The sequence below is a fragment of the Sycon ciliatum genome, chromosome 1 (assembly GCF_964019385.1).
Source record: "Sycon ciliatum chromosome 1, ocSycCili1.1, whole genome shotgun sequence".
Classification (NCBI taxonomy): domain Eukaryota; kingdom Metazoa; phylum Porifera; class Calcarea; order Leucosolenida; family Sycettidae; genus Sycon; species Sycon ciliatum.
Window position 1 is genome coordinate 14,335,784 of NC_088643.1, and position 11,400 is coordinate 14,347,183.

Below are 11,400 nucleotides of genomic sequence, written 5' to 3' on the forward strand. Positions count from 1 at the left end.
TGGATTTACCACTGATAGCTCCTCAACAAATTCAGTTCATTGGCATGGCTGTGATCCAGGTCGGAATCACACAATAGAGAGGTTAAGATGCACGTTATTTCCGACGGGACGCGCAATTTCACGCCAAATTTGGCGTAAAACTCCAAATGTCGACGTGAGCAGCAGGTCACTCGCGTTGATTTTTCGACGTGCGAGCAAATAACGCGAGCTGAACTTTCGCGTCACGTCAGAAACAATGTGCATCTTAACCTCTCTAATGTTCCAAAATAAAATGACCACAGCAAAAATGTTTGATGATGATTTTTTTTTCAAAGAATTCTGTACAAAATCAACGTTAACGGAATGAGACATGTGAATACACAGAATATCCTGCAATCACTTTCAAATGGGCCAACATATGATGAAAGGCAGAGCTGACAACCGCGAGCTTCTTTAGCCTAAGAGTGAGCAATACGAAGCTGCTGAACCATAATATGCCAGGGCAGTATTATTTTTATTAAAGTTGAAAATATTGGTGCTGTGACAGTGTAGATAAATTGAGGCAATAACTTATCAAGAGCATCATCCCCTTGCATGTTTATTTAATAGTGAATACAGACAACCCAACTGGATCTGTTTGGGAGACCTTCCAATGCTTCGCAGTACAAATCGCTGAACACACCAGTATCGCTCCGTGGAGATGTTTCCAGGTAGATGGTGGGTTGCTGCGGCAGAACACACAGAACACTCAAGAGACTGCATTCGTGAGCCGACGCTGGGTGGTGGTGGGCCTGGCTCCGCACAATCAACTCCGATGCACCGGGCATCACAGGTGCGCAGGGGCCGGATCATAGGCCGCAAAGGAAGACAACTGCAACCTATCAGCTAAGCTGAAAATAAAACGACGCCCTCACCAACCAATAACTCTCTCCTGCATCAGCTCAGTCTACTACCATCATTGGCTACCTCACAGTGCAACAAACAACAGTCTTTGCTGTCGGCACTGGCATTCCAGAGTTTTAAAGAACCTCGTCAACCTAGTCTCCGTGACACAAGCCACCAGGCACCTTCTCCTCCGGCTGCAATGCCTATGTCAAAAGCAGCATCCTGACGCCGATTGGCCTGGCCTTGCCGGGCCATTCTGTCCGGATTCGTCCTCCATCAAGACGTAGGCAGTTTCATTGCTCTTGCCGAGCACGGCCGCAGCTTTCTGGCTCCGCTGTTGCGCTACTTCTGCGTACTTATCGTGTATGATACCGGCAACGGTCTGGAACACCTGCTCAACGCCTGCAACACAGCGTGCGCATACACCACACCAAAAACAAGACACAACAGCCGAAACGAGATGAAAACACACGATAGCAAATTGGCAATGCAGTACTGTGGGTCGCCGAAGAACTGGGGGAGGGGGGGGGGGGGGGTCAGCCTTCTAGCCTAGACCGTTCTTATTTTCATGTATTACAGTCTATGCACAGTTGAGTTACTGTGTATACATTGGTATGCCGTGCTTGGTGAAATTCTAACCTGGCCGTTCTTCGGCGCCCAACAGTACTGTAGTGAAAAAGCCGATCTTGTAGTGCGATGCAGGCACAGGACTGAGTCACTGCAGCAAATATTTTCTACCAGCAACATGCCTTCCTGTCACTGTTCAGTTTTACCACACCGTATATGTACATGGAAGGTCTCTAGCACAGGCAGTCATACTTACACTTACAGGCCAAGCAGTAGACCAGAGAACAACAGCGATACAGAGTTACACCCGTTGAATTGTTAGATACGCAGATTGAGAATTTCGCTCCTGCTCTTGTAGCAGTTGAGCACTCTTGTGTGGGGTAGTGCCTTTGCGGCCACGGTTATGCAGAGCTCGCTGACTTGTCAGTTTGAGCACTCTGGCAAGGTACGTTCGGGCCTGGTTTAAATCTGGCTTTGGAAAATTTATTTTTCATTGCTATCAGGTTCGGCCTCATTTCCTCTGTGCTGTGCTGATGAGTCCACAAAGGACGAAACAGTTCTCTCTTCAGATTGAGTATTTTGCTCCTGCTCTTGTAGCAGTTGAGCACTCTTGTGTGGGGTAGTGCCTTTGCTGTTTGCGTTATGCAGAGCTCACTGACTTGTCAGTTTGAGCACTCTGGCAAGGTACGTTCAGGCCTGGTTTAAATCTGGCTTTTGGAAATTGTTTCATTGCTGTCAGGTTCGGTCTCATTTCCTCTGTGCTGTGCTGATGAGTCCACAAAGGACGAAACAGTAATGTCCGCAGATTGCGAATTGTTAGATAAAAATGTTCGTCAATAAAGACGGTCTTCCAGTATCTCAAGACACCATGATCTAACCTCTGCTATCCATTGCGGACGTTTCGTAGAACCTTGCCTCGTACGAGTCGGCAAACTCCTGGCCTTGCCGAGTAGCAATCTTGCGCTCCGACTCCAGATCGAGCTTGTTGCCGATGACGCACAATATCACGTCGTTCGTAGAATTCTCCTTGAGCTCATGCAGCCAGAGCTTGGCGTCGGCGAACGATTTCTCCTTGGTGATGTCGTAGACGACCAGCGCTGCGTTGGCATGACGATAGTACATGGGCGCCATGGCGCGGAAGCGCTCTTGACCCGCGGTGTCCCATACTTGGAGTCGCACGTTCAGGTCACTGACACGCCTGCGTGCAGATCACCCGGTGAGTGTGTGTGAGGGTGTGTGTGTGTGTGTGTGTGTGTGAGTGTGTGTGAGTGTGTGTGAGTGTGTGTGAGTGTGTGTGAGCGTGTGTGAGTGTGCGGGAGAAAGGAAAGTACAGTCAAACAAACCATATGATTAGCACCACAACCATGACCACAACCATGACCACAACCATGACCACAACCATGACCACAACCATGACCACAATCAATCCCATCAAAAGAGTTCTTTAATGTTTATAACTGGTCTCAAATTGAGCCAGAACTGGACCGCACACTGCCTAGCCTCCTCCCCTACCCCCCCCCACAAACGCATACACACACTCATGCACATGCACACACACACACACCAGGGCCATACCCAAGGGGGTCAGCAGGGTGGTATTTCTTCACAGACCCCTATTTATTATTGGAATGTGTTTTACACGTATGGACTTGGGCTGCAGAGGCTCACACCCGCTAGTGTTCAATGATCCTACCACGAAAAATGGACAATGTCATTATTGCATCTGATGGCTTTGTCTTGCAAGATTTGTAGCCAGCTGTTACTAGTGTAATCATTATGGGCACCGTGTTTTATTGCGAGTGCGACATTGAAGTACATGTATAAAGCAGGTTGGATTATTTGAAGAGCAGAATGACAATGAGGAATCCAAAATCTGAAAGTAATGATAGTCATGCATTACTGAGGGATTGGTTCGAACTTGAAATGTACGGAACACTCTTTCACTGAGACCTTCTCTTCCCAATGAGGAGACATGAGAGACAGAAGCAGCGTGGACTGGAGGGATCTTCAGCCAGGGTAACTTGCATTTCTACTGTTTCTCCCGTTCTTCGACACGAGAACTCGTTGTCAGCAAATAGAGAAAAGCATCTCTGGATCCTCTCTCAGTGCTGCCAGCCAACTGGGTCTGTTTTGCCCACCGCGGCTTCTGATTTCCGTATTTCACAGTGTTATTTTCCGTACCACCAATCAGGGAGTAGTACAATACCGGTATTGTACTACTCCCTGCTACCAATGTACTGCCGCGTGCATTGCTTGTATTGTGCTTTTCTGACACTCGCATGCTTGTCCGTGCCTGAATTTGCTAGCGCAAAACATGTGTGACTTGTAGCACGAGATGATATGTTGTGCTACATGTAGTTGAAGCATGGAATGCACTCACTTTGGCACAAGGATATTCATCGCTCAGTTAGCGCTTGCCATGCTTCTACATACATATCTGTAGCTGATCGATCCTCTTTAATTTTCCGTACCATTTTGCTCAAATTCCGTACTGTGGACGAAGGAGTGATTTTCGGTAAAAATCCGGAAGGTTGCCAGCACTGCTCTCTTTCAAGGCTCTTTCTCCATCAGCTGCTGCTCCTGCTGCTGCTGCTAAGCACCTGACCCAGCAGGAAGCTACCGTCGAAGCAGGAAAAAAGTGCAGCTTCTCTTCGTAACATATCACTAGCAGGGTTCTCAGTGATGTTAGTCCTCTGATTGGGAAGCTGGCATTGCTTGCCTGTTCAGGCACACGGGTCTGGCTCAGCATCACTCTACGGAACTATTCTTCTTGCGAATAGAGGATGAAAGTGACCGGCACTGCCACCTTTTTCATTCGAAAATATACTGTGTTTGTCACGGCAGGCTTTACGGGCTTACCTTACCGACTGCGACACCGATTAGACTACTTGATGTACCAGTACTCGGTGACACTTGACAAAACGATGTTGCAAGAATGGTTTCTTCACTTACTTCTTAACTTACTGGTAGTTCTACCTACGCATCAGATTGATCGCGGATATGCTAGACTAGATAGATGCGCGACGGAAAAAGGTCCGCTGCCGGCGTCAGGGTGGTTTTCCGCGCACTTGGCGCAACGTGGGTACGCCCCTGCACACGCACACACACGCGCACGCACACACACACACATCACCACTGTCACTCTGTGTGTGCGCACGCGCGCGCGCGTGTACGCACCACCACGTTTTTTTTTCAAACTGCAGAGTCTGAGGAGCAATACGTGGCGTACTACACGTATACTGTCTTACCACTGCGGCGCTTTTTGCACTCGAAGAAGGGCGTGAATTACTCCATGTTACTCAGCTTCCTAATCCTAAATTCCACTTGCTGTTCACAACGAGTAGAGAACTGTCGGATGCCGAAGAACAAACAGGCCAGAATTTCACCAAGCACAGCATGCCAATAATAAGAACGACCTAAGCTACGAGGTTGACCACCCCCCCCCCCCCCCCCCCCCCAGTTCTTCGGAACCCCACAGTACTGTATGGCACATGGGGGGGGGGGTCTACGCTTTCTACTCCGTACTCCGTACACACTGGGCCACCGACACATTCAGAACCATGCGAAATCTGCATTGCTCAAGTCCTTCAGTACTAGACTGATTGTCAACCAACCCCCCCCCCCCCCCCCCCCGCATGCCACTGTCACACCAGGGTTGAAAAAGTTTTAGCCAAAGGGGGATAGGGGGCACAGCGCCCCCCCCCCCCCCCCCCCCCCTACTCATTTTCCGATTTTTGTGTTTTTTTCATGCCATTCAACGAAAATGCAGTCGATAGTATAGTACAGTCAGTACTAGAGGATTCCTAAAGGCACATTTGTCTGGGGTGAAGTCAGGTGTTCACCCCGTAGATCTATGTTGCATTTCGCATTGCAAGACAGTTATTTTGAAAATGGAAAAAAATGGGTTACAGGGTAACTGTTCCCCCCCCCCCCCCTTACTATTTTGACCTGGCTAGAACCCTGCACACTAGTAATATAAGTACAACTACGAACGTATCACTTGGATCAGTGTATTGTCCATGTTCTAGTAGTAGTACACGACTGTATTCTCCCTGGAGCACTTACTCATTTTCGGTGTTGAAACTCACAACATGTACCAATAACAGAGACCCTACGGCCCATGATTTGGCATGAATGATGGAGTACCACACGGTGACACCGCTAACAGAACTGCAAGTGCAGTACAGATGGAGTTCAGTATGAAAACTATTCTAACAAAATTAATATTTTCGAAGCATGTGACTTATCGGTGTATGAACAGTAACGAGATTGCAGGTAATGCTCACAGGTGCGATGTCAGGAACGATGCTCCCACCGTGGATGGTATGGACTTCGGCAACTCGCTATTCTTGTGCTGGTGCCGTAGCACTAGGGAAGTTTTACCGCTACCTGCAATGCACGCAGCAAACATACACCAGCCACAGCATAGCAGGAGATTCTCTGCAAATGCAAAAAAATTGCTTTTCTCCGCGTTACGCTGATCGATTGTGGGTGGAAATTTAATTGGGTCAGGAATCAGGAATCAAAAAGACGTCTCACCTTGCGAACCGATGACTACGACCTTGGCGTCGATGGTAGTGGACATCCCGGAATAGAGAACTGTTTTGATCGCGACTCTGTGTGCTATGACAGAACGTCTCGCGCAAAGCGCCACTTCCTTGTTGCACCCTGTCCCGGCTGTTGCTAGCTGTGCGCAGCCTCGACTCTAGTCTTGACTTGTGCAGATGTGCACCCACTGCCACTACACTTCACTCTCCAGACAGGAGGTCTACCGACCACGACTATGGACGTGTGTGAAGCTAGCTGGCTCACGCTAGGCACCAGCCTACAAGTAGTTACAACTGAACTCAGTGTAGTGTAGATCTACCATGCTACTGCATGCGGCGCGCGCGGGGCCGGTTTTTTTTGCTTTGCTTTCGCAAACTAACACTTATTTACTAATACTTACTAGTAGTACTTTGAAGTGGCCGCGGCTCAGCCAGTATTTCTCCAACTCAGGGGTCGTTTACATGAGGAAATAATCCCGGGCTGCATGGATCGGATAAGCCTGCCTTTCTTCTGTCACCCAGTCATCTTCATCATTCAGGAACATTTACCGCTGCCTACAATCCTACATGTGCGATTTGAAAAAATGGAATGCAGGCAGAACTCGCAGTCGTCGCCCACCTACCTGAACTACTTAGCACCGTATTCATGCACCGTCTCATCTGTATACATGTACGCTAGTTTACGACGTGTACTCAATGATGATTGTAGCAAAACACAATCTGACACAATCATTAGTACATTACTGACACCAAGACGGCAAGAGTACAATCATTATTCATAACCCCGGGGTTATTGTACTCTTGCTGACACTGTATCTCCACTGCATTTTGAGCAATACAATCATGTCTTTTGCACACTGGGAGCATTGACTTACACTGGGTACATGCAGATCTAACGAGAGAAAGATACCTTGGATACAGGCAGGCCAAAGGAACATAAAAGCCAAAAAGGTATAATAAATAAATAGAACTGAAAAAAGAAGTAAGAAGGTACTCTAATACTAGTAATAGGAGGGGCCCGGGGGGGGGGGGGGGGGGGGGGGGATCCCGGGAGAGCCACAGAATTACTAGAAAGAGAGAAAACAAAACAGTACATCTAATGATCTACATGTAACTGTTTTACCAGCAATGCCAAGAGTGCAGAACCCCTGGCCCTGATGGGTTGATGCACTCTTGACGTCTTGTCTTGATAGCATACCGGTGTGGTCAGCGGCTTGCCCTACCGGTATCGCTAGCAAAGCTCAGTGTGTCTACTTGCACGTGAACGTACATGTAACTAGTAACAGGGAGTTTTTCGATTTTGACAGCATGTTACAAGGCGAGGACGCGTAGTGCTCCTTGTAACATGCTGTCAAAATCGAAAAACATGTTAACTACCAAGCAAGGCTTCTGTATATAACAGGGAGTTGTAAAACACAATTCCACATGTACATCTTTACGACTTCCTGCTTAAGAAGGCCGTCTTGGATCAAGGCTAAAGCGTAGAAGAAAAAAACTTAACCAGCAGTGAGCATGTTGTTTGAAACAATCCACTAAGAAGGTTGATTTGCAACGTCAAGTCTCCGGACGAAGCGGGACGGGTTCAGATGCACGATTTTCGGAACTGGACCTAGCCAGCTTCATGCATGACACCGTTGTCGACCGGCAATTACGCTTGTAATGCCAATTTTGCATGCGAAATGGTGTTATGCCACCTGGAAAAAAGGGACTATAGTATAACGCCAGTCATAATGCTAGCATTACCCGCCCATGCCTAACTACTACGGTACTACTAGTACTAGCGGTGATATCATACATACATGACATGCCGACACGCAGCCTACACAGCTAGCTGTACAGCCACATCGAGCACGTGCCAGGCGCATGCTGGGGCGTACAGTGGCACGTGCTAGCACCGCAGATGGTATCAATAAAATAGCGACTAAATGGACAATTCCGAAGTTTCGTCCTCTTCCGTCTTCGTGGTTTGGCCAGCACTTGTGCTACACTCTACACTATACAGAGTAGATCTACAGCACAGACTCGGTGCTGCACTGTACAGTGCTGCTTATCATCAATGATCATCATGGTCATCACGGTAATCCGAGCATCAGATGCTTACGCAGGTCCTACAACTTACTACTACATCACATGTACATACTTTGTCTTGGAAATGACGCTGTCTTCTCGGTTGAATGGAAAATGTCACGCTTTCCAGATCCAGACACAAGCGTGAAAGAGACCCATTTTTTTAACGCCTTCTGTCTTATCGAGTCGTAGCGGATGAAGACTAAAATATCGCTCGGACTAGCCTTCCGGGGGGAAGAAGACGATGCACGAGCAGGCACGCTGGTCTAAAAGCAGCCGCCCAGACTCGTCGGCTACCTCACTTCGGCGAATCTATAGAACGTTGCAGTCTTATTTGGCTCACCGCGAAGCTGCGGACAAGTAAATTCTTCACAATACCGCCAAGCGTCGAGAATTTAGAAGATGATTTACTTCCACCGAATGAAGGCCACAATGAAAACATCAGGACTCTGAGATCGTCTTTCGTCGCTGTTATCCAGCGCTAGCGCTGCATTGTTCAAGTCAGCACTCGCGCGTATCGAGGCAGAGATTCTCCGATGTGCTGTAGCAACCAAACGGGGGGTTATTTCGCATCAGTGCAGAGTCGTCTAGTAAATTAACTTAGTTGTTACGTCTTCTGTACGATCGTGCAGCCGTGTCTGAACTCTACAGTCTCTCCACTGACTCCAGCCACGGGCCATCGCACGCACGGACTTCGCAGCTTGGTGATCGCTACAGAGTACAGTACAGCCTACAGGCAGTGCAGTGCAGACTGCAGTTCTGGTCAAACTCACTTACCGGTACAGCACAATGCACGAATGTGGCCACCTGCGTTGGTCTTGCAGGCCGTTTGCATCACCAGTGCTGCTCCTGGTGGCGACTTGTGTGGCGGGCATTCTCGTAAGGCAAGCCCACAGTGCAGATGACCCAGTAAAGAACAGTGGCAGCGGCAATGCACAGCACACTGGCTCTCCTCGGCCCGATGACCGGGGCGACGACGCTACGTGCATCAACGGGCTGCCGACTGGACCACCAGAGCCCAAACACCCCGTCGTGAAGAACCTGGTGAAGTATCTGGCGCGCCCAGTGAACAGCAAGGTAGAGCTGGAAGACTATCGTAAAGTAGCTACCAAGCAGTGCGAGTGTTACGGCCGCGGCTCGTACAGGGTCCGACCTCCGTTTCTACCCGCCCACGATGCCCCGCTGGATAAGGTGTTCCTTGCACCCGGCGACCTGCCAGCGTTCAGCGTGGACGAGTCCTACTTCATAATCTCGGCACACATCACGCTGACGTGGAAGCAGGTTGTCATTATCGTCGCCGACCACGTGGATTCCAATTACCAAGTGTCCGGTGGTGAGCGTAATAACATGAAACACGGCAGCGACGAAGTGGACATCTACTGCGATTTCGTCGATCACCGTGATCCTGAGAAAGCCGGGCAGAAGCGCCACGGTCCCGTCTGGCCGCTGAGCCACAATGACCACCATGTGCGTACCATCGCCTGCAACATCCCCGACTCGATGCTGGCGTGCCTGAACAGGACGCGGAGTGCGAGCGACTTCCAGGGTCCTCGCTGCATCGACGTGGCGTTGCAGACAGGCACCAGAGGTGACTCGTCCAAGGGAGTCTACACCGTGGCGTTGCTGCAGATCTGCCAGTACGACCGACCGGAACGCAAGAACTTCCTGGCCACGTGCACGCAGCCGATGAACTCCGGCGTGTTTTCGCTTGTGGCACCCTGGATTGACCATCACCATAGGATTGGCATTGAACACTTCTATCTCTATGCCGAGCAGTTGGGCCTGGAACACTACGCTGCGCCATATCTCCAACGCAACATCGCCGAGATCAAGCTCTGGATGGACCCGCGCGAGAAGAAGTACTGGCCGATCGGCTTTCGTCCGCTGTCGCAGGTGACGGCCATGAACGACTGTGTTTACCGGTTGATGGATCATGCGGAGTGGATCGCCTTCTTTGACGTCGACGAATTCATGTCCCCGTTCAAGCACAATCTGCTGGCGCCGTTTCTTCGGCCGTTCACGGAGAAGGACGTGGGTGCCGTGCGCGTCTACACGTGGTACTTCGTGAACCGGGGTCCCGACGACGGCGCCAACACGCTGCTCCTGTCCAACTACGTGCGAGAGCCGGCCGTGTCGGCACGGGAGCGCTGCAAGACCATCGTGCGGCCGCGCCGAGTGCAGATGATCTCCGTCCACATGGTCATGCACGGGTCCAGGACGGAGTCGATCGACGAGCACGCGCTGCGACTCAACCACCATCGTGCCGAGTATCGCGGCCGGGTGGACACGTTCGACGACAGCATGAAGAAGTACAAGACGGCGGTCGCCGCCGACCTACAGGCGTATTACAGCCGGACTATTCCAGATTACTAGCTGCCAGTAGCTGTCCCCCATTCAATCATGCGACAGCAGAGACATGTGAATCATTGTGAGCGTGGCGACTGGATGACATTGGCTCAGTTTTTCCAGGTGCTGAACTACCGGTCCTATGCTATGTACTGTCTCACCGGCTACATGCAGCTGCAGGACTACTGTCTCAGTGGTTACATGCAGCTGCAGTACTCTGAGAAGTCAGTGGTGCTGTGTATTGTGTGCGGCAATAGCAGCTGCAGTGGAGAGGCCATGCCATACTGATACAACTGCCAACACCGTAAAACACTGCGTAATCCTGGTAACGAGAGAAGCTGAGTAACACTGCATGTCCTGATAACGAGAGAAACAGAAACAGCTGCTGAATAGCGCTGATAACTTTCACCGGTTTGGTGTTTACCAAGGAGCAGCCTTCATACATGGGACTGCTGCATTGAGAAAGTATTTATTCCGAGCGATTTATACCGCCTTGACTTCACGACTGCACTTGTATGCGTACTTTTTCTTCTTTGAATATATTCGTGTAGATGTACAGTGACAGGCAGGACAGGTCAGGAAGTTATTCTCAGATCTGGACTACACGCTGCACATGAACTTCCATTGGTACTTGGATTCTCTTTAGATCAGATGATGACCCATGAATCACGTGGCTACAGCCAGCATAGATACTAAAGTTACTTGGCTGCTGATTGTCTTCATCCCAAGATCTACAAGTGCAGTATTATCAGACTCTTTGTTTGACTGGGAATTTTCAAATTTCATTGAATTTTTTGAAAGGTATTGCCAAAGGTTCGTCAATGACTTCTAGATGCTAACAAGATAGTGCATAGCAGCATGTTCCCGGGGTACCGTATGATTACAGTCAGGCGTACTAAACTCACGGCGGCAGATTTGCTGTTGTAAGAGAACTGTCAACATAGGAGACTACAAAGGGCGTGTAGGTGCTAATAAAGCTGTGCCGGTGAGGTGAAGTGCGCTCCCCCGA

At 49.7% G+C, this 11,400-nt stretch overlaps 2 protein-coding genes across 2 annotated transcripts; one reads left to right on the forward strand and one right to left on the reverse strand.

Annotated features, from left to right (window-relative positions):
• Positions 1–274: 274 nt before the first annotated feature.
• On the reverse strand, positions 275–6,256 carry LOC135814714 (uncharacterized). The gene is made up of 4 exons (XM_065327884.1): positions 5,971–6,256; positions 5,718–5,820; positions 2,310–2,629; positions 275–1,266 (listed from the first exon to the last, which is right to left on the reverse strand). The coding sequence occupies exons 1-4, from the start codon at positions 6,014–6,016 to the stop codon at positions 1,073–1,075; spliced, it is 663 nt and encodes a 220-aa protein (XP_065183956.1). The 5' UTR covers positions 6,017–6,256; the 3' UTR covers positions 275–1,072.
• Positions 6,257–8,191: 1,935 nt separating this feature from the next.
• On the forward strand, positions 8,192–11,216 carry LOC135814668 (uncharacterized). The gene has a single exon (XM_065327832.1). It carries the CDS (start codon positions 8,835–8,837, stop codon positions 10,416–10,418), a length of 1,584 nt encoding a protein of 527 aa, XP_065183904.1. The 5' UTR covers positions 8,192–8,834; the 3' UTR covers positions 10,419–11,216.
• Positions 11,217–11,400: the final 184 nt, after the last annotated feature.

What these genes read in the sequence shown, in the direction of transcription:
- LOC135814668 (XM_065327832.1), top strand. Translation starts at nt 8,835, where the DNA reads ATGCACGAATGTGGCCACCTGCGTTGGTCTTGCAGGCCGTTTGCATCA.
- LOC135814714 (XM_065327884.1), bottom strand. Translation starts at nt 6,016, where the DNA reads ATGTCCACTACCATCGACGCCAAGGTCGTAGTCATCGGTTCGCAAG. An exon ending in TCGTTCCTGACATCGCACCT is followed by an intron (nt 2,630 to 5,717) that starts GTGAGCATTACC and finishes ATCTGCACGCAG; the next exon opens with GCGTGTCAGTGACCTGAACG. An exon ending in GTCCGCAATGGATAGCAGAG is followed by an intron (nt 1,267 to 2,309) that starts GTTAGATCATGG and finishes GCTGTGTTGCAG; the next exon opens with GCGTTGAGCAGGTGTTCCAG.